General features: G+C 51.5%; 1 protein-coding gene across 1 annotated transcript in view; it reads right to left on the reverse strand.

The window, feature by feature from the left end:
• CRTC1 (CREB regulated transcription coactivator 1) overlaps positions 1-17103 on the reverse strand; it is a 41019-nt gene extending 23916 nt beyond the window's left edge. Inside the window, exons 1-3 of the mRNA XM_050320884.1 lie at positions 16936-17103; positions 1737-1853; positions 513-560 (exon numbers count right to left, since the gene is read on the reverse strand). Coding sequence (XP_050176841.1) covers positions 513-560; positions 1737-1853; positions 16936-16968 — 198 coding nt within the window. The 5' untranslated portion in view covers positions 16969-17103. The remainder of the gene's footprint in view (positions 1-512; positions 561-1736; positions 1854-16935) is intronic.
• Positions 17104-21342: the final 4239 nt, after the last annotated feature.

Raw genomic sequence — 21342 nt, forward strand, 5'->3', positions numbered from 1 at the left:
AAAAAGCAGCTAAATACAGACAGGAAGGAAAAAGCTCCGAGCTCTCCACCAGTGTCCCTTTGAGATGGATCAAGGCTTCAGGAATAAACCCAAGCGAGGTGGACGAGGGGGGGGAAGGAGGAGTGGGACCTACGACAGTTGAGATTCCAGAGCCTCCTGGTGCCAAGCAGGATTTGGGAACTCATTCCCCACGGAGTTCAACATGCACATGCTCAGAGCTCGCTCAACCCACAGGCCAAGGCTGCCTGCATCAAGTGCATCCCCCAGGAATCACCACAAGACAGTAAGTCCAGGGAGCCTGGACGGGAATTCTGATGCACGTTCCGAACTGGGATGCACGGCCAAAAAATAAACAAAACACCTGGATTTGTGTGCCAGAGCAGGGCTCCTGATCAGAGAGAGAGGGACACTGTGCATAGCAGAGCAGTGGGGCTGTGCTGAAATACGTATCTACCTGGGCAAACAGGACCAGTCCTAAATACGTATTTGCACAAACCTAAATGCTTGTTTACCAAAGAGACAGGAACTGCTCCAAAGGCTTCAGCCAGAGCTCCGTTGTGCTGTAAATCAAAGAACCGAGATGCTCAGACACCAACGCTCCCAGCAGACACAACAAACCACTCAGGGCTTCGCCTCGGAATCCTCGGTGTGTTTTAACTTTAAAAAAAACTCCGGGGTTTTAGGTGGAAATCGGGAAAAGCCCGGGAAGCACTCGCCACTCACACAGACACACGGGTTTGTGTTGCTGCTTCTCACCTTTGTTAGCTGTGACAACATCCATTTTTGGGCTTTTTTTTTTCTATGGGGGTGTGTGAAAAAAAAAAAACAACCTGTAAAACTTTGGAGTTTTGGGATATTCCCTTTGTTAGTTCAGGAGTAAAACAGTCTGTGCAGTAACCACCAGGAAAGCACAGAAATACTGAAATACTGGTGCTTAAAGGGAACAGGAACTCTGAACCTCCTTAGCAAGGAGCTGAAGGGAAAATCTTGGAGAGAGATGCTTTGGAGTAACACCAAGGACATCAATCCACTCCAAACCCCTGCACTGCATTCCCTGAGGGCAACCAGATTAAAAGAGGCTTTTGCTTCTCCTCCTGCACGAGGTTCAGGCTTTCAACCTGCCCAAATTCAGCTATGTCCTCCACCTATTTCAACAGGCAGGTCAGCAAGAGTTTCTCCATGCTTATTAACCAGCCTTTCATCAGCAAACCACAAACTGCAAGATTTCCTTCTCACCACATCCTCGTGACAGAAGTGTAACTGATACTGCTCAAAAAAAGGAAAACTAATGCAGAAATGTTAATTATTTTTTTTGAGCACCCCAAAGCAACTAGTTATAGAAATCAGAGGCCTCAAAAGGATCCATGCACAACATCTCCTGTCCAGACGTGCTTCAAACAGCAAAACATTCACCCAGAACGCTGATTCTCTGTTTGTGGTGTGTCCCCTCTGGAGTCACAAAGACAGCCAGGGCATCCCTAAGTTTCCTCCTCAATCAGCCCCCAAAAAAGTGACTGTTCTGGTACCACTCTGTGTCCCATTCCCCTTCTCCTCTCCCAGGATCACCCCACAGAACACACACACACAACCACCAGCAGCTCCCTCCACACCCCATCTCCCAGCTGGTTCCACATCCCCTGGATTGGCTTCCACTCTGCTTTGAATTTACAGCTTCTTCCCAGATTTCAGCAGGGATTTGGTACTGAACAAAAACACCCCCATCCCTCGGGGCTCACCTGGAAGGGGAGATCCATGGCACTGTTTCCAATCTGATTCACATTTGGCAGAGACCCACCGTAGTACTGGCCACGACTCTGCCCCAGTTGCAAGTACTGGGTTTTCTGCAGCTGTAGCTGAAAGAGAAAAGGAGGAGGGAAAAGATGATTGGAACTGTTTAAACTGTCACAACCCCACACCACGGCTGGGATGGCTGAGAAACCATCTACAGACAGCACGAATCCAACTGTGAATCCCAGGGAATGTCAAACCTCCTCCACTCTGCTCTGCTTTGTTGCACCAGGAAGAGCCCTGGAGAAAGGGCAGAGACAGGATCTGCAGAGAAAAGGCAGAGAGGCTTTCAAAGAAACCCCCAAAGGACAAACAAACCACCAAGAGTTCCTCACTGCACAGGGGAACATGGAAGTGAGGGTGATGGTCTGCAAAGTTTCACTGAGTTACAGGTATCCAAGTCCTGAGTGACACCTCTCCCCTGAAAACATTCCAGGATATTTGCCCATGGCTGTAGACAATTCTGGTGTGCTAAGAAGTGTGCAAGAGAGAACACTGGTTCTCTTCTACTCAAACACCACCTTACTTTCATTGTCACTTCCTTCAGAAAGGCTAAAAACTCCTCAGTGGAACCCGTGACTTCTGATTCATCATGATTGGTCTCTTATCTCTCAATATTTTTTGTTCAGTAGCACCAACATTTGAACTAAATCCTCACTGGGGTCCGTGATGTGGCCACTCAGCACCTCGGATTTAACACACCAAAGTTTTATTTTGCACTGGCCAAGCAGGATTTGCCATCACCTGAACCCTCCCAGGGAGGAATGTTAGACTGAAACAGTGCCTGAAGAGAGGAGGAGAAACCCAGATCACCCTGAGCACACACATTTCTCTGATGTTAAAGCTCTCCCTAGAAAACTCAACTCCCCTTTTATTCCCAGAATTTTCCCTGGAAGCCACCAATTTCCAGCTACACAGGCGGTTCAAATCTCTGCTCCAGCTGAGGGACTGACCCCCAACTTACGAGATGACTCGTGGGGATGAAGCCTCTCCATGGACCACAGAATCACAGGCTGGAAAAGCCTTCCAAGGTCGTGTCCTTGGACCAGGAGCTCTCCAAGCCCCTCAGCTCTTCGCCCAAGTGGCACTAAGCGGCTGATGGGGGTTTTCCCTTCCCTCAGCCCCAACTCCTAGAAGATATTCCCAGTGTGAAGCACCAAACAGCTCATCCCAGAGGAACATCCCACCTCAGGAGCAGGAAAAGCTGCTCCCCCTCCCTCCCCTGCTCTAAGTGTGTAAATTTGCCACGGAAATCCAAGCCCAGCAAGACGTGAAAGGAAGAGAAACACGGCGCTGGCCTCGCTTAATGAGTCACAGCCCCTCCAGCTCGGAGCTGCAGAGCACAAAAAGCACAACATCAGAACTAGCTGTGCTTTTTCCTTGGCCCCTACATATGTTTTCGTTGTTAAAAAAGAAAAAAATATAGATCTAAAAAATAATTAAAAAAAAAAAAGAGGCTCGTTTGGGATTGGGGCCAAACGTTGAAGTAACTGTTTCAACAGGTGTTGGTTTCCTTTCAAGCAGCCCCGAAAGGCACCCGGGGAGGAGGAGGAGGGTGGGGGGTTGATTATTTTTAATATTTTTTTTTAATATTTTGGCTTCCCCCTCGGTCTGTACCCACCTCAAAGCACCCACAGGACAGGGGAGGTCGGGACCATTTGTCTTTCTGCTGCATTTCAGCGTGGAAAGGAGGGAACAGGAGGGCTGGGGAACCCACAGGAGCCCGGGGAACGGCCCCGCTGCCCCAGCAGATCCAGCAATAAACACCGCAGTGCCAAACCAGGAGAGCCGATTGCTGCTTGTTGCTCTCATCCATCAGCACACCGGGATGGGTGGGGGGCTGTGTCTGCTCCCCTGGCCCCCAGGCTGGGCCGTTTATTGGAGCCCATCAACAGCTGCCACCTGCAATCTGGGCAGATCAAGCACGAGCGGGGTGTCCTGAGCCTTTGAAACTTCTGGGCAGCTTTTTTGGGGGAAAAAAAGAAAAAAAAAGCATTTTGAAATGTTACAAACCCTTCCTGTCACTCCAGTGGGACACCTGGGGGGGGTGGGGAGGAGGGTTTTGAGAGGGGGGGGTTGATTTTCAAAGGAATCAACACAAAAAAAGCCTTTTCTGAACAGAAAAATTCCGACCCCACTCCAAATGTTCAGGAGCCTCGGGGTGGCTCTGCTGTCACCTCCTGGGGTTGGATTCAGTCAGTGCAACTGGGGTTCTGGGTGGGTTTAGACAGTGGAGGGTGACTCAGGAATCACTTGGTGTTCTCCAGGTTTATTAATTTCTTGGGCCCTGAGAACTCGGTGACTCTGCATTGCAGCTCTGCCATTTCTGTACCAGGTGGCCAAGAAAACAGCTCCTTGACAGCTGAAAATATTGCTAAATATTCCAGTTCTTTCCCAAGAAAGCTTTTGGTAAGGAAACAGCTTTTGCTTGTTAAACCACTTCATTTCTTGCTTGGCTTTCTTGTTCAGGAAAAATGTTTCCCAAACGACGAGATCCGTAATTCTCCCTCCACCAGCATTTCTCTTACTCAAAATCCTCATTTGTTTTTTTTTTTTTCCCTTTAAAATCCAATTTAAACATTAAAAACCAAATCCTTTATGCGAGATTTTATGTAACTACCTCAATTTTTCCCTTTGGGTTAAGGTTTGCTGGACACACAGATGTGTTTGTAGGGAAAGATTCAAGTTATATAATTTAAAAAATAAAAATAAAAAAAAATCAGAAACACAAATGCAGTTTTCCTACGGACTTTCTAAGTGCCCAAAACAGGCAGATGGGAAGCAAAGGAAGGATTTATTAAAAACCTCAACGCTTCAACTTGTGGAAATTCTTCACTGAAGGATTCTGGGCCAATTTACAGACTCGTGGACAGAGCTCAGGTGGAAGGAACACTGCAAGTCACTCCCAACCCACTGCAAATGCCTCCTTTCAAATGCCTCTTTCAAGAGGTGAAAATTGGATTCCCACCACCATAATGACAGGGTGGAGTGTCCGTTTGATGGAGCCCCAGATATCTGGTGACTACAGGAAGCCAGATTTCAGTGATAAGGGTTCTTTTGCTGCCTTGCAGTTTCCATCCCGAGCTCTGCTCACAGATTTTACCTTTTCCCTGCCCAAAAGCCCCTCTCTCTTCAGCACCCCCCGGCCTGACAAGCAGCAAAACCAGCGCAGATTAAAATTAGAAAAGTATTATTCGAGCTTAATTGGGAATTAAATTCCGTTTAAAGGATTAACTGGAAGTTTCAGAGGCTGCATTAAAGGTAAATCCCGTTGTTCTAATCAGTTCAAAGTGCCCCTCTTGGACACGCCTGGAGTTCCTCGGGGAGGTTCCCCCAGAGCACCCCCAGGGCAGGAGCTGGCCCAGGCAGGAAGATTCAGCTGCCTGGAGCTCCTAAACGGGCTGGGATTGAGCTCAGAACCCAAATTTTTGATGTGACACCAAAGAGAAGCTTCCCAGGCCTCCCCAAACCCCTCGCCTGGATTCCTCCTCCGAGGTGAAATCAAACACCAGGTCAAACCAACCCTCGAGACCAGGCAGTTCCTGGTGGAATCCCCCTGGAATTATTCTCTTCACAGGGACATTTCTCCCCATTCACCATCCTCATGCTGAGAAAAAAAGGCAAATAGAGCCTTAAAAAAAAAAATTAAAAAGAGAGACCTTCACATCAACTTAATGACTGCATTTTGATTGAGTGGCAGTGCAGCCACTACATCACCTCATTAACCCCTCAGCTGTCAATTAAAATAATTCTTCACGTTGCCAAAAACTGCCCAACGATTAACAACTCTGACAACCAGGAGTTTGGCTCCTCCCTCCCCTCAGATGAACCCTTCTCTGTTAATATTCCAAAAGTTCACCAAACACTCAGCACTCGCTGCTCCAGCAACTCCTAAAATTAATATACATTAAAGTAACTGCTCCTGCATTAAACCACCACGAAAACCGCCTGCATTTATTTAATTGAGCGAGGACGGAATCACAAATCAATAAGAGAGAATCCCAGTAAGCCAAAGGAGAAGAAAATCTCAGTGCTGGCCCCAGTTTCAATCCAGGGAAAACAGGGAAAAATGAAGATATTCCAGAGCCTGCCCATCATTTATGTCTGTGTTGAATGAGGCTGGGTCTCACTGGAGGATGGGGGGAATATGTGATAAATTAATTAAAGATATCCTGCTGCTCGCAGAGAGGAGATGAATGAAGGCTTTTGGAATGCCTGACTTTTTAATCTATATAATGCTTTGACAGCCGAGAAGTTTTTACAGTTTTATCATGGTTTTGACCATTTACTGCCAATGATTAAAAATACTTCCATTATTTACGTTCTACTGATCAAAATTCCCACGCACATGGTTGAATAAAGGGGTGGATTTACAACTTGAGGTTTTTATCTTAACTTTTAAAGACACGGAAAATTAACGTTGGGAGATGTAACAACAGCAGCACTTTCCCTTTCACCCAAGCAGGTGCATATTACATATATGTAATATAGATATATTATTGTATGTAATAGTTCATCTTCACTCCAGAAAACGCCCTGAAATGGGGGCAATAATCCTTCAAACCCCAGATAAAGAGAGAAGAGCCCTCACTGCTCTCCCTCTGTCACGCTCAGGAAGAAAAGGCCACGGCGCCAGATTTCTAAAGTCACTGATTTCCTGCAGCTCCAAGCCCCGCTCCAAGAGCAGCAGAGGATCCAAAAGCACAGCTGTTCCTCCCAGGAAGGAGGGTAAAGGAAATGAAGGCTGAAGTTGAGAGGAAAGGTATAATCCACAGCGATAGCAGCTGCTCTGCCTGGCTCGCCTGGGAGTTCAAACATTCCAGCAGCAGCAGCAGCAGCTCGTAACACCATGTTTTGCAACAGTTTGGGGGGGGGGGGTGGTGTTTTTTGGATTTTAGTGGTGTTTTTGGAGTTTCAGAAGAGTGGAGGTTTGAACACAAGGGCGGGCAAGGCGAGCAGAAGTTCCCCCTTGTTGCCTCTGCCCACCCCTCGGTGTCCCAGAGCAAAGGACAGTGCAGGGCAAGCCAAGAGAGGAAGCCAAATGTCTACTACAAACTAAGTGAAAATTACCCCAAAAAAACCATCCAGACATATGGGATGAACTGGATGTGACCCCGGGCCCAGAACTGCTACGTCATTGTTTACTCCTCCATCACCACAACTGTCATCTCAGTCACTCGCAAGTATTTGTTCCATTATCCCATCGCCCGCTCAGGACACAAACAGGACTCTCGGGCCAGCCAAAGGCAGCCAGTAAGGACAAAAATGCAGGAAAAGGCCCAAAAAAGAGCATTTTTGTTTTTTTTTTCTTTTTTTTTTTAGGGAAGGAAGCTGTTGTAATACATTGGAATTCAGCAGCCACAAAAGAGCAGCAGCTTTGTTTCTGCCACGCTGAAACGCTCCACAAGCAGCTCCTTCCTCAGAGCAAACACGAGGCCAGCCCTGCTCCTGATTTCCACCAGGATGCCACAGCACACGGTGTTAAAACACCCAAACTTGCTCCAAAACTTCAGGAATTAACACCAAAACGGGAGGTGGCACGTCCAAGGGGGAGAGGCAAAGGGATTCTGCTGCAGCCTGGGAGTGTCCCAGCTCACAGGGGCTCAGCACTGGGGCTGAACGGAGAGAGGGGGAAGCAGAATCCTGCTCTTCCCTCTCCCAGAGCTGGGAAGGAAACAGGAGCTCTCTCCAGGTGCCGTGAAAAACCAAACTGGGAATCTGAAGAAGGGCTTTTCATCATGAAGAGTAATGCAAACTGCCAGGCAGAGGCGAGGGGACAGCCAGGCAGCTGACTTGGGACTTGATAAATCTGATTAGTTAAAGGTTACCTGATAGCATGGCCTGTATCCTGCAGTCCCAGTCGCTCACCAGGAAAATCCCGAGCCCTCAAAGGCTGGAACACCTGCAAGAGGCCCCTGCAGCTGCATAAAAGCCTCTCCAAAAGGAGGCAAATCTGAATATTCAGGGTTTTGACAAGGAGGAAGGAGATGGTGGAGTAAGTCCTTATCCCCAGTCTCCACGATGATGCTGGGCAGCTGAGGAAGGCATTCCCTTTCCAAGGTTGGCTTGGGACTGGCTGAAACCACGGAATTTTGGCAGAGGACGGGAGGCAAGGATGGTTTTTGAGGTGCAGCCGCTCTCCCAGGTTCCTCCTGGGTCACTTGGGTGACCCACGGAGCAGAGAACGGGAGAGAAAGCAAACCCAAGAAGCTGAGACAGCCCTGCCCCACCCCAGGGCTGAGGAGCAACATCACTGATCCAAATCAACCCAGAGAAACCTCTCAGAGAAACACTGAGCTGGAAGGGACCCACCGGGGTCCAACTCCTGCCCAGGACACCCCACACGACTCACAGCAAGTCCCAACTGCAAAGACAGCAAGACTTTGCTCAAAAAAGCATCCCAGGGCAGTCAAATCAACCTCATTCTTAAGGGCTGAGATGTGTATTGATCAGCAAAGCCGAGCAGGAACCATCTGAGGCGTGGCCAAGCCGCGAGCGCTGCGCTCTGAGCGCTCCACGAGAGCCAATTATTACTCACGAGTTCATGTTTTCTTCACCTTCCTGCTGAAGAGATTATTTAAGACCTCAAATCACTTTAACTGGATTGTTTTGTCCCGTTATGAGTCATCCACAAATTCCAAGGCCCCATTAGATTCCCCTTCAGGAGCTGCGAGCGACTCCCCAGCTGCCTCAGCCGTGAAACCGTGAGGAAACGGGGTTATAAAAATCACACACAGGCCCGGCCCTCTCCCCCAGCTGGCTCCAAAATTCGTGTGAAAGTGGAAAGATCTCACACCCCAACACACACTTCACGTTCACAAACCACCTCAAACCCACACTGCACTCCAATCCAAAAGCCTTTCGTGGCTGGGAACCCAAAGGAAACCAGAATGTTTGGTTTTTTGGAGAAAGAGGAGGACTGAAGGAAGAAGGTAACAGCAATTTAATGCTGCTGTTGCTTTTTATTATTTATTTCTGGTTTGTTTATTTTCTGTTTTGTTCTGAGCTTCGAACAGTGGCTCTTCTTTCACACATTAATACTGCCTTTAACTTTCTCCCAGAAATTAATTAACTGTTAATGAACTATCTGGGGTTCTGAGGGCAAACAATCAGCAAGAACACACCTTGCAGAATCTGCATAAATAAATCAAATAATAATTATAGAGACCCCAAATTTAACGCACAGGCTGTGGCTCCGTGTTTGAAAACACTTTGCTATTTCTGGTGAACAAAGGTTTACTGTTTAAAACTCAACAGTCACAACTGAGTAGCAAGTAAAAACAGGATACAGCAAACTGGAGCCTTAAAATAGTGACTATTCTTCCGAGTTGTGCTCTATCGCCGGGCAGGGAGCCAAGCAAAGCTACAACAGGCACCAAACCTGATTTCACTGCTTTCAAAAACAAACCCCAGCCCGTGGCAGCTCAGCAAGTGCCACCCTTGCTTTTCTGCAGGGTTTCAGCCCGGGGAGCTGGGGGTGCCGCTGAGAATTCGGTGCCACCCGGCACGGGGGACCCGCTCTTGGAGCTGGGTCATTGTTCGGGAGCTCGGAGGCAAAGGATTCTTTTTTGCTGTGTTTAGGTGGAGCCTGACACCCCCAAAAACCTGTTTGTTTTGATGATCATCATGAGCCAACAACGTGGCTCTAAAGGGAACAGTCATTTTGAGCGGGCAGTGCCTCTGTCTGCCGGCTGATGGAAAACCCACGTCCAGCTTCCATACAAAGTTCCTAAACCCTCCCCATCCCTCCTATTGAAATGCCTCAGAAAAGCTCAAATAAAAGCAGAGATGCCCTCATTAAGCAAGATAAAAATAGCTTTTATGTTCCATTTTTTATTTTTAGCTAAAGAATGAAAATTCAGTTATGTAACCCTACAAGTTTGGTAAATTGGGAGCCGAGCAGGGCATGTTTTGCTCTCTTTGGGGTTTATCAGCCATCGGGGAGCACCTGAATCCGCACTGAGAGTGGCCACGAGCTCCAGGAAACTGAAGCTTTGAAGATGAGGCATCAGACAATCCTCCAGGTATCAAAAATATCTGCCATTAGAGCCCAAATTCTTCGAATGCAGGAGGCTCGTTCGGCACAATCATCTCTCCCTGCACCGCAGGAAAATCTAATTACAAGCAGAAGGTCAATAAGACATTTGAATCGGAGCTGCCCCGGTGCAAACCTGTGCAAGCTTTAAGATCCTAAATAAATATTAAATAAGATGTTATATGCCCCTCTTCCCTCACCAGTGGAGGGGAACAGGACAGTCCTGGTCCACTGCAGGTACAAACCCAGTAACACCACCCCAACCAGTGGCCAGGAGCACAACCTACACTGAGACTCTGCCAGGAATAAAGAGGTGAGAAGTCAGTCTGTGGAACAATCCCTGCCTTCCCTTCTCCCGCCGAGGTTTTTTTATTCCTTTAATCCAGCTTATGGATGTTGAAATATCACTTCAAGGCTCCAGAGCTGGAAAAAAAAATCTCCTGCACAGCTTCACGTGCTGCTGCTTCTGCAGCGGGGCTGAAGAGGCCCCAGCGTGTCACCAATCCACTGTCTGAGCTGAGAGCTATCACCATCTGCCTGGAAATTCATATATTTCGGGATATCAACTCAAACTCCCTCCCCTCCGAGACCGGGGCCGTCCAAGGAAAATAATATTCACATAAATAGTAATAGCTGGGTATCAAAACTAATTGCAAATTCATCTGACAGAGCTGCATCTGCCGTTAACACATCGTAGTGTGAGTTAAACCACAGCAGAAAGCCCCAGCGAGGAGCCCAGCAGGGATATCACCGAGGAGACTTCCCCAGTCATCAGGAAAAGTGAGAGACCAGGCAAGAAAGCAAAGCACACTCGGAGAAAATCTGCCTGTAAAACACAGATTTTTAAGACAAGGGCTGCAAAGTGCTGTAGGATTATTACTGCAGCCTGAAGCTGCATCACTTCATCCTCCTCCACTTCATTATTTAAGACCCGCTTCTGGTGGGGGTGTGTGTGTGTTGTTGTTGTTTTATTGCAGAGGATTGTTCTGGTACAAGGGGAGAGAATTTTCAGTTCCCGAGAAATAATTTGCAAAACAAGGCTCTTACCAGCACTGGGTTACAACTTTTGATTTATAAGTGGCCCAAACATCCCTGGTTGGTAAACAGGGGCTGATGAGTTAATAAAGGCTCACAAGCCCAGCTCCAGCCTGGAGTTCACACGGTCAGAGGAGGGTTTGGGTTGGAAGGGATCTTAATGATAACCCAGTGCCACCCCCTGCCATGGGCAGGGACACCTCCCACTATCCCAGGGTGCTCCAACCTGGCCTTGGACACTTCCAGGGATGGGGCAGCCACAGCTCCTCTGCCCAACCTGTGCCAGATCCTCCCCATCCTCACAGAGAGGAATTTCTCATGGAAAACTCACACATCTCCCCCGAGCAGGAAGTTTCCAGGGTTGAAGTCACCTCAAAACACCCCAACCCACCAGTCTGGTTCAATATCCCTGCTGTCCCCAGCCTGTGGCCCAGGAGGGAAAGCTCCCACTGGAACGTGCCCTGTGCTGCTGCCTCAGCAGAGCTGGGGCCTCAACATTCCTGAAGTGCAGTCGAGGCTTTCTAATCAAAATCGATGACACTGATAAATTGATTATAAAACCAGGAACAGTTAGCACAGGAAGCAGCGGGTGGGTGAACAGCACACTGCAACAAGCTTTGTTTCCAGGCCAGCACAGGTGATGCAGGGCGGTGAGAAGAACAGAAATGCAGTTTATGGGATGAAAAAATTTAAATAAGAAGTCCCGTGACTGAGAAACCAAACTGCAGCTAAAAATGGTTTGCCCTCACACAGTCACGTTCTGGGCTTTCCAGGCCTGGGGGGTTTCCCCCTCTGGGTTTTTTGGAGCTGTGAAGAACAGCTCCTGAAGATAGTTTGCCCCCCAGGCCACACTGCTGGGAAAATCCTTTTCCAATACCAGATACTCTTGGAAACTACTTGAGGAGCAACTCCCGGTGCACCCTTTTGTGGTGGGACACTTTCCTCACGCACAGATGGCTCGTTCACCTCTGCCCTGCTGGTACCAGCCTGGAATTCAGATCCAAACACAGCACCAGCATCCTGTTCACTGCTGGGTTTGGCACGTCTGGAACTTCCACAGGAGCTCTGGGACTCAAAGACATCGATGTGCAGAATTCAGTTGGTGACTGGAAACCCAACAAGTCAGCACCCAGACCAAAAGCCTGTCAGGGTGGTGACCAGAGCCCCAGCTCAGCTCTGCAGGAACAGCCTGTTTCGAGGGAAAACCCCAAACCACCCCCAAAGGGCTGGAAGAACTGACTGTACCTCACCTCGAGAACGCCTTTTCTAACTAAATGAGTGCCTTCTATAAATGCAAATTGCTCCACACTCCAGTGCCGGCGCTGAAGAAAACCGAGAGGCAGCACCCGGAGCAGAGTTCCACATGTCCACCCCGAGAATTCCAAGGGAACAGGGAGACAGAGCACTTGTACAACCACTTTCACGTGCCTACAGACCCCTCTCGGCTTTGCTACATCATTAAAAGCGACGGATTTGGCCACTGCACAGAGCGAGACTTTGTCCAGAGCTGCAGCAGCTGCAGCGCGTGGGAGGGATGGGATAATCACAAAAAAAGGCATTGTCTCCTTAAAAAATAAATTAATAAATAAACAAACCCCAACGAAACCTGCCTGGGTTTCCCAGCAGAAACCTTGCCCTGCTCTCTCAAGTGTGTGTGAGCTCCCCAGCACGGCAGATCAGAGCTGGCTCCGTGTTTACCTTGGACAGCTCAGCCCGGCCCGGGCTTGCACAAGAACAGGGATCCTTTGTGCCCGTGGGTCCCTCACCTCTGCCTTCCCCTGCCTGAGCTGCAGCCCTTCTTTCAAAGAATCAACACCCTGCACGTTCCAGCTCCAGCACCTCGGGTGTTGCTCTCACCCAGCCGGTGTCTGGTGATGCCCAAGGCAGTGGCACGTGGAGCGTCTTTGGTGGTTCGGAAACAACCGGTTTGGTTCTGGGTTTTTGTTGTCGATGGGATGGCAACACAGGACAGGAGGGAACAGCCTCAAATTGTGCCAGGGGAGGTCCAGGCGTGAAAATCAGGAAGGGGTGGTCAGGGAGGTTTGGAGTCCCCAGCCCTGGAGGTGCCCAAGGAAGGCCTGGCCGTGGCACTCAGAGCTCGGGGCTGGGGGACAAGGTGGGGATGGGGCACAGGGGGACTCTGTGACCCTGGAGGGCTTTTCCAACCTCTGGGATTCTGGGATTCACCAGAGCCATCAGGAGGTGGTCACAGATAAAGCCTAACCCACCTATCTCGTGGTTTGGAAACGTGCAGACTCAGGATCCAAACCCTGCACCTGGGCAAGTTAAAAACCACCACCTGGAGCTTGAGAAATCACCATTTCTGATTTGAGAGAAACTCACTCTTAACTTGAACTTCCAACTGCAAGCATCGACCCCCGTGCTAGGAGGGCTCAGCCCTGATTTTGATGCATTTCTTTAATATCCCTCAGACATTCAAAACCACCATTGGGTCGCCAGGAATTTCTTTTTTTTATCAAATTATTTAATAAAAACCCTGCTGGAGACACTGGGAACCACCGTGGCTCTGTATCATCATCATCATTAGTGTTTCTCATTTTTAAAAGCAGATTAGCATTCCTGATTTAACTAAGCTGTTAAATACTGTTTTGCATATTATCTACATCTAAGGATGAACTGGGGATGTACAAAGAGATATTCTGATCTCTTCCCCAGCCAGCAGGAACAAGTAAATGAGTAACTGTCTCATCTGTAAGTATAAATTTCACTGCAGGGGGACGCATGTGTGTTTTACACACACACACAAACACAAAACTGCAGCGTTTGACTACGTTTTTATTTAATTCCTCCTCGGTCAAATGGCCACATTTGCCACTACAACACACCCCACTTGGGAAAATCCAGCTAAAACAGGGGATTTTATTAAAACTGCCCAGGTTTGAAATACAAACACCGACTTTTTACCCTCACGTAGGTTCCAAGAACTCACAGAAAACTCAGCCACGTGCAACTTTTGATAACACCTGAAGACACACAAGCAAACATTTCTTCACTGTGTTTGGAAACATCACCATTAATTGGATTTTAATTCCCTGTTTTCGTTCCAGGGCAGGTGGGGTTGGGAGACAGCACCCACTGGGCAGCTTTTTGGAGTTTGGGGGGGGGGTGAGAGGGGTCATTTTTTCTTCCAAGGTAAGACTGCAAGGCCCATCAGAGGGAGCTCAAACACAGCTGCCACTGAAAGGCCTCAAAATTAAGTGACTTTAACTATGAATTTAAAAAAAAAACCAAACCAATCCTGGAAAGCTGTGAAAAATCACCAGGTGAACAAGAACCACCCTTAAAATGCAGTTCACAAAATGCCTTTAAAAATCTTACGGTTTTTTAGCATTTCAAGAGCCACGTATGGAAGAGCTCAAGCGCTCTCTTCGTTAGTTGCACGTTAATGTTTTGTTAATTACGATTTTAAAGGGCAGCAGCAGCCCTGTGTGAGTAAATAGATGCATCAAGCACCGCTGGGGCTGAGCTACACCAGGAACTGAGAGTAAACAAGCCCAGAAATCAGTCCTGAAATTCCAAGCTTCACATAAAAAAAAATTTAAAAAATAAAAAAAAATTAAAAAAGCAAGGAGCAGAAGCACAAACAAAATCCAGGAGTCAGTGTCACGTAATGAAAAACAAAAAATAAAAGAAATCACTCCCCCTCTCCTCTCCTCTCCTCACCCACTTTGTTACTATGGGACTGGCAGAAAGCTCTGGATTATAAACACCAAGGTCCCACTCACAAGACAATTAAGCAGCTCCAGAGCTTCCATCGACCACCCACCTCCGCGCTCTGCGCAAGGTCTGCGCCTCCCAGGGAAGCTGAAATGCCAAAAATCCACTGTGCCAGCTGAAAAACACGACTTGGGTGCTCCAGAGAGCAGGGGCAGCCTTTGGAAACTGGAGCTGTTTGTTTCTCAAAGGAACCCTTGGTTATTTTGGCCCCCTCAGCGAGCGGCGAGGGCAATAAAGGAGGAGTTAATACCTCGCTCAGGTTTGTCCTGGGCAGGGGAGGTGGATCACAGCTTACAAATCCCACACGGAATCAAGAGCAGAAACAGGGGGAAGATGACCATGACAGAGAGGAAGCTCAGAAACAGCGTGTGCAGGCACAAGAGATGGAGGAACAGTAAATTTCTGCCTCTGCTCCCACCAGTAACCAACAATAAACCAGACGAGATGGTAAACACTGCAAAAAGACAATTACTAATAATGAAAAGGCAGCAGAGATTTTGGGCCACTTCCACCAACTGAGTAAGGCGTTTTCACACTGACAGCAAAGCGCTGGTTGCCAAATGGAAATGAGAGCAAACAGCAAAGTTGTGCTTAACCCCTCTCTGCTTTTAGGCTGCATTTTAAACCCAGATGAAATCATGGAATTTAGAAGAGAAAGCCTACAAAGAAGACATTTTACTCAGCTCTTTTGGTCAGTGTTTCCATCACTTCAGTACCCAGAATCCTCAGAAAAGTTATTCATCTTGGGTCCTCTCCTCAAAACCAGGTTCTTGAAAGCACGACGGGTTTCCATGTGCAAAACCCGGGTCAGGAGCACCCGGATTTGGGAGCAACTGAACCGGGATTCTGAGTTATCCTGCAGAAGGTGAATGCTAAATGTGTGAGTGAACTGAAGGACAGCCCAGAACTCCCTGAGGAACAGCAAGGACTGACCACCAAAGGTGAAATCCCGGGATGCTGAGCCAGGCAGGTGTGCAGAGCTGGGAGAAACAGGACGACTCCAGGCACTGCAAACAAACATCTCCAAATGATCCTCACTCTGCTCCCAACCAACTCCAACAGGAACTCCAAGAGCATCCTCTGGGAAAGACCAACATCCAGGAGAGCCTGAGCTGCGGCCTCACACCTTCCCAGGCAGGAGCTGACAGGGGCAGGTGCTTCTCCTTCGCACCCAACCAGCAGCAGAACCGATTCAGAACAAATATTTACCCTCTCTCGACACGGAGGAATAAAAGGAAAACATTCTACCACAAAACCAGCCGCGTTTTTTTGCGTCCCTGCAAAGCTTCAGCCGCCAAGCAGGCTCCTGAATTTCCTTTAGGAACGGTTAAAAGCCAGAAACGTTGACACGAGCAAGAGCGGGCACAGAAGGGCCCCGACATCCCAGAAATCCGCACCAGAAGAGGCGTCCTGTGCCCCGGGGAAGGCGCATTCGTTACGCCGGGAACTGCTGCTGCTGATGGGCTTTTGCGGAGACATCACAAGCCAGCCGAGGGAGGGTTTTGGAAGTGCAGCGATTTGCACCTACGACAACCCCGAGTGGAAGGGGGAGCAACGCGGGCGGCACCGAGCCCCGGCAGCCCCAGGCGCCCGGGGGGGGCTCCGTGATGTGCAACGAGCGGCTGGGGGATGCTCCGAGGACGGGGGGTGCAGGGCTGGGACCCCCCCACATCAGCCCGGGGAGGAACGCGGAGCCCACCGTGGCCTGCAGCGCAGGCACCAGGACACCTGCCCGGCCCCGGGACCCCCCTCAGCCCGCGGGGAAGGAACGGAGCTCCCCCCTCACAGCCGGGGCCTGTCCCGAGGTGGCACACCGGGACCCTCCTCAGCCCTGGGCCTGTCCTGAGGGGATGAAACCGGCATTCCCGGGAAGCGGGACCCCCCCCACACACACACCGCCTCATCCCCCTGGCAGGGTCCCCCCGCCGCAGCCCAGCCCAGCCTGGCCCAACCCGGCCCGGCACAGCGGGGCCCGCTCCGCGATGCCGCGACCCTCCGGCCTGGGGGGGAAAGAGACACCGGAGCGCCTCCCCCCGCGGCAGGTGCCGGGCTCCGGAGGATGCTGCGGGCGGGCCCGGCGCGGCCGAGCCGGGATGGAGGAGGCCGAGGCGGGGGGTTTGGGGAAGGGGGTTGTTACCGTGAGGGGGCGGCCCCCTCAGCCCCCTCCCGGGCGCTGCCCGCCCGCCAGGGGCGCTGCCCGCCCCGCCCGCCGCCGCTGCCCCCGGCCCGGGGGCTCCCGTGAGGAGGGGGTGGTGGGGACGCCGCCCTCACAAACCCCCTCCCCAACGCCCGCCCGCCCTCTCCCGCCTCAACCGGGGCGGCCCGCGCCGCAGCCTCACCCGGTGCGCGCGGGTCAGGCTCAGGTCCTTCATGACCTCCTCGAAGGCCGCCGTCTCCTCCGCCTGCTTCTGGTTGTGCAGCGCGATCTTCTCGCTGAATTTCCGCGGGTTGTTCTGAGGCCGCCATCTTCCCTGTCCGCATCCCCCTCCCCGCCGGCCGAGGGGGCGGCGCGCATGCGCCTGCGCCGCGCGGGGAAAGGCGGGAGCGGGCCGGGGGAAGGAAAGCGGGGGCGGGCGCAGCAGTGCGCGGCGGCGGAGGCGGGGCGGGAGGGGGCGGTGAGGGGGCGGGGGCGCGTGCGCGGGGGGGGGGCGAGGGAGGGGAGGGGACTGCGTGAGGGGGAGCGGGACACGGGACATGGGAACGGTAACAGGGACTGTCACCGTCAGTGTCACCGTCCCTGGCACCGTCAGTGTCACCGTCAGTGTCCTGGTCCCTGGCACTGTCCCCATCCATCTACCGATCCATGTCCCCATCCATGTCCCCATCCGTGTCCCAGTCCTTGGCACTGTCCCCATCCATGTCCCGATCCGTGTCCCGGTCCCTGGCACTGACCCCATCCATGTCCCCATCCGTGTCCCAGTCCTTGGCACTGTCCCCAACCATGTCCCGATCCATGTCCCGGTCCTTGGCACTGACCCCATCCGTGTCCCGATCCCTGTCCTGGTCCCTGGCGCTGTCCCCATCCATGTCCCGATCCCAGTTCTCATCCCTGTCACTGTCTGTCCTGATCCGTGTCCTGATCCCCTGGCACTGTCCCGATCCCTGTCCTGTCCCTGTCCCTGTCCCTGTGCCAGTCCTGATCCCTCTCCTGACCCCTGTCCCAATCCCTGTCCTGATCCTGATCCCAGTCCCTGTCACTGTCCCTGTGCCAGTCCTGATCCCTATCCTTGTCTTGGTCCTGATCCCAGTCCCTGTCCCCATCTCCATCCCTGTCCCCATTCCTGTTCCTCTCCCCGTCCTCATCCCCGTTCTTTTTAACAGAGAGAAAGTGCACACTTGGCTTTTTCAGTGCAGCTCTGCCCCTGAAAGGTGCATGTGGCAGTCCCCAAGTCCCTATTCCAGTCCCCAAGTCCCTGTTCCAGTCCCCAAATCCCATCAGGGCTGAATTATCCTACCAGAGAAATTGGCCCCCTGCTCTCCCTTCCACTCTCACCTTCATGGCCTTGGTTCAGTCAGTTCAACTGAATTAATTGCACATTTCTAAGCATTCTCCACCCCTGTTGTAATTATCCACCACTCCAGGGCTGGGATGCACCGTGGAATCCTCGCTCCAGGACCAGGAGAATTCCAGCTGCCAACCTGCACTTCAGAGTTTACAACAGGGGCTGAGATACCATCAGGGGAAGCAGAGCCGGGTCTGACACCATCCCTGGCAGGCTCAGCCCCCCCTCCCTCCCCCCTGACAGATGTTAATCCAACCACTTCTTGCATTTTTCACCGGGAATAAACACCCGGGCAGGTCCATCCCTAGAAACCCCCTCTGGCTGCGTGCACATGACCTGCACGATCGGCCTGGCGGGCTAAAAGCACATAAATCACCAAGATTTAACACCCAGATACCGACTCTCCACATTGTTCCTGCTCCAGGGGCGAGACAATGATAAATAAGGGGTTGAGTTCTCCTGGATTTCCTCCCATCCTGGCGATATCCAGGCCCAGCTGCCACTCTGCCTCTTCCACAGCACCACCAGATTAAGTGCCTACGATGGAACTTGATAAATTTTCCCCCTCCTGGATGTGCTGAGGTGGGAGCAGAGTGAAATCCCCTCTCCTGGTTCCAGGGAAGGAATGCAGATGGCCAGGGGGGTGAGGGCTGGGGGAGGAGAAGGGGAATTGAGGCTTCCTCCCTCCAGAAACTCCCAGTTCTCCTTGTTTGCCTCCTGCAGCTTTATCAGCTCGAATTCCAGCCTGACCCCCACCCTGCTTCCCTCCTGGAACTCCCCCTTTTACCCCAAACTTCTCCACAAGGGCCCTGGTGGTGCTGGAATTCCTCAGCCCCTCCTGAGCTCCAGTTTTGGGGGCTGGGGGTGGATCTGGAGGGGGGGCCCTGCAGAGGATGTAAAATAAACCCCCAGGGCATGATGAAGGCACTGGCAGGGAGGTTGCAGTGCCAGCTTTGCCCCTTCATCCCCCACACACCCCGGGAGGAGATAATGCCGTGCCTTGGAAAACCTGCTGGGCTCTCTGAGCCCCCCCAAACCTCCCCCTTCTCCTCCCAAATAACCCCAAATCCCCTTAAACCCCTCCTAAAGCCCCCCCCAAACTCCCCATGACCCCCCTAAAACTCCCTTCAACACCCCTCAGACCCCTCCAACACCCCAAAACCTCCTCCAACCCCCCCAAAACCCCTCCCAAGATCCTCTCCCCAGCCTTCCAGACGTGTTAGGGAAGAGTTTCTTGGAGTGGAGACTCCGGAGCAAACCAAGAGCCACCAGAGGCCCCGGGATGGTCCATCCACAGCTGCTTTTGCTGCCAAAAACCTCCTCCCTGAGCAACCTGTGGCTGCTGGGCCGGGGCAGGAGGCTGGAAAGGAGAAGCCTGTGGTTACTCATCCCTTGTTTTTCGTCCTCCAGCTCGCTGGGAACGGCCCTGGCAGAGGGGATCTGGCTCTGCCGTGTTTCCCCCCGAGGTCTGAGGGGAAGGTGTGAGGCTGAAGGGCTCACACCAAGCAGACAGCACAGGGATCCACAAAAGAGCTGAACAGTTTATATATTTTTTTTTCCTCTTTGCCTGCAGACAGGGAGGTTTTGATCTCTCGCACTTCCCACTCCACGTTCCCTTTATCCTCGGGCAGGAATATCCTCTGAAGTCCACAGAGCCCCCCCCAGTTCCAGCAGGGAAACACCCTCCTGTTCCCCTTGGAATTTGGGATGATTTTCTCTCATTTCAGGCCTCCTTGTTCCAAAAATAAAAGCACCTGAACCTCCATCCCTGCTCCAAACCCACCACCAGCCCAGGCAAACCCACTCACACACAGGGCTGGTTCTGCTCCCTTCTCATCCCTCCCTTTACCATTCCCTGGGAATCCTGAAGTTCCACAGGGCAAGAGAGCACCTTTATGGTCCCTCCCAACCCAGAGCATTCCAGGATTCTGGGACACTCCCCTGGTTCACGTCCCAGAGCAAAGCCAAGCTCTGCTGTGGCCAGGCCTTAGGACAGGGGTTTAGGACAAGCTCAAAGCCCGATTATTAACAAGGTTTTAACAGGAAATAAATGGGAGAACTCGGGGTGGGTCGGGGTTTTTTTCTGCAGTTCCAGGTAATTCCTGCCTGAAATCCTGATGACCATCTGAACACATTGAGGCACCCCCTGAATTTCCCACCCCACACAAACAAGGGGTTACACCTCGGTGGGGAGATGGGGGGGCAAAGCTTTGCTGCCAGCAAACCTCCAGGCTCTGCAGGGGCCTCTTGGAGAGCGGCAGAGCCAGAGTCACCCACAGGGGCTCTAATTGCTGTCCTGGAAAAGCCTCGGAAGGAAGGGAACAACTTGTTTTTGCCTGTGGAAAGGGGAGGTTCTCCCCTGCTGGAGAGCTGGCCCGGGGTCAGCTTTGATGGTCGCTCATGGGACAGCATTTCTAGGTTAACAATACCACAAAAACAGGGAAAGAGCATGGAAATCATGGAATCCCAGAACCCAAAAAATCCCCAAACCCGGGTTTGGGTTGGCAGGACCTGAAAGATCACCCAGTGCCAGGGGCAGGGACACCTCCCACTCCACCAGGTGCTCCTTTCATCCAAGCTGGGCCCCGACACTTCCAGGGATGGGGCAGCCACAGCTCCTCTGTCCCCCACCCAGGGAACACCAAGCACACACTTCTGGCAGCAGGAACTTCTTCCTCACCTTCAAACCCTTTCCCAGAGCGTGAAAAATTACACAGCCCCAGGGCACCTCGGGGTAAAACTCCTCCCTCTCCCAAACCTGGGTGAAATCCAAACATTCCTTCCAAATCCAGCTGCAAACCGCTGTCCTGGAGGCACCAGCAGCGCTGAATGCCAGCACTGAGGCTGCCAGGGGGTGAATCTGCACCCTGTGAGGAGGGTCAGGACCCCGGGCCACGGCAGGGGGCTGAATTTAAAGCCCATCATTGCCAACTTTGCAGCCCCAGATCAGCAGCCTGAGTGCAAAACATCAGATAACCACGTGTATAAAACACCCCTTGGCTCGTTTTTCCAAGCACTGTGACTGGCAGCCATCAAGGACACCAAGGCATAAATTCTGCCCTGGCTGCTCCAGGGTTAACTGGAGCAAGGGGTAAATTCTGCCCTGCTGCAGCTCCAGTGGCTCCCAAGGCCCTGCTCCAGCTCGGGCTTGGGGCAGCCAGCACAGCCTGGCCAGCAGCCTGCACAAACAACCAAAAAAGTAAAGATTTTCATTTTTTAAGAAGCCATGTAAACCAGTTCTAG

This window comes from Myiozetetes cayanensis, unplaced genomic scaffold, assembly GCF_022539395.1.
Source record: "Myiozetetes cayanensis isolate MyiCay16 unplaced genomic scaffold, myiCay2020 scf26, whole genome shotgun sequence".
Classification (NCBI taxonomy): Eukaryota; Metazoa; Chordata; class Aves; order Passeriformes; family Tyrannidae; genus Myiozetetes; species Myiozetetes cayanensis.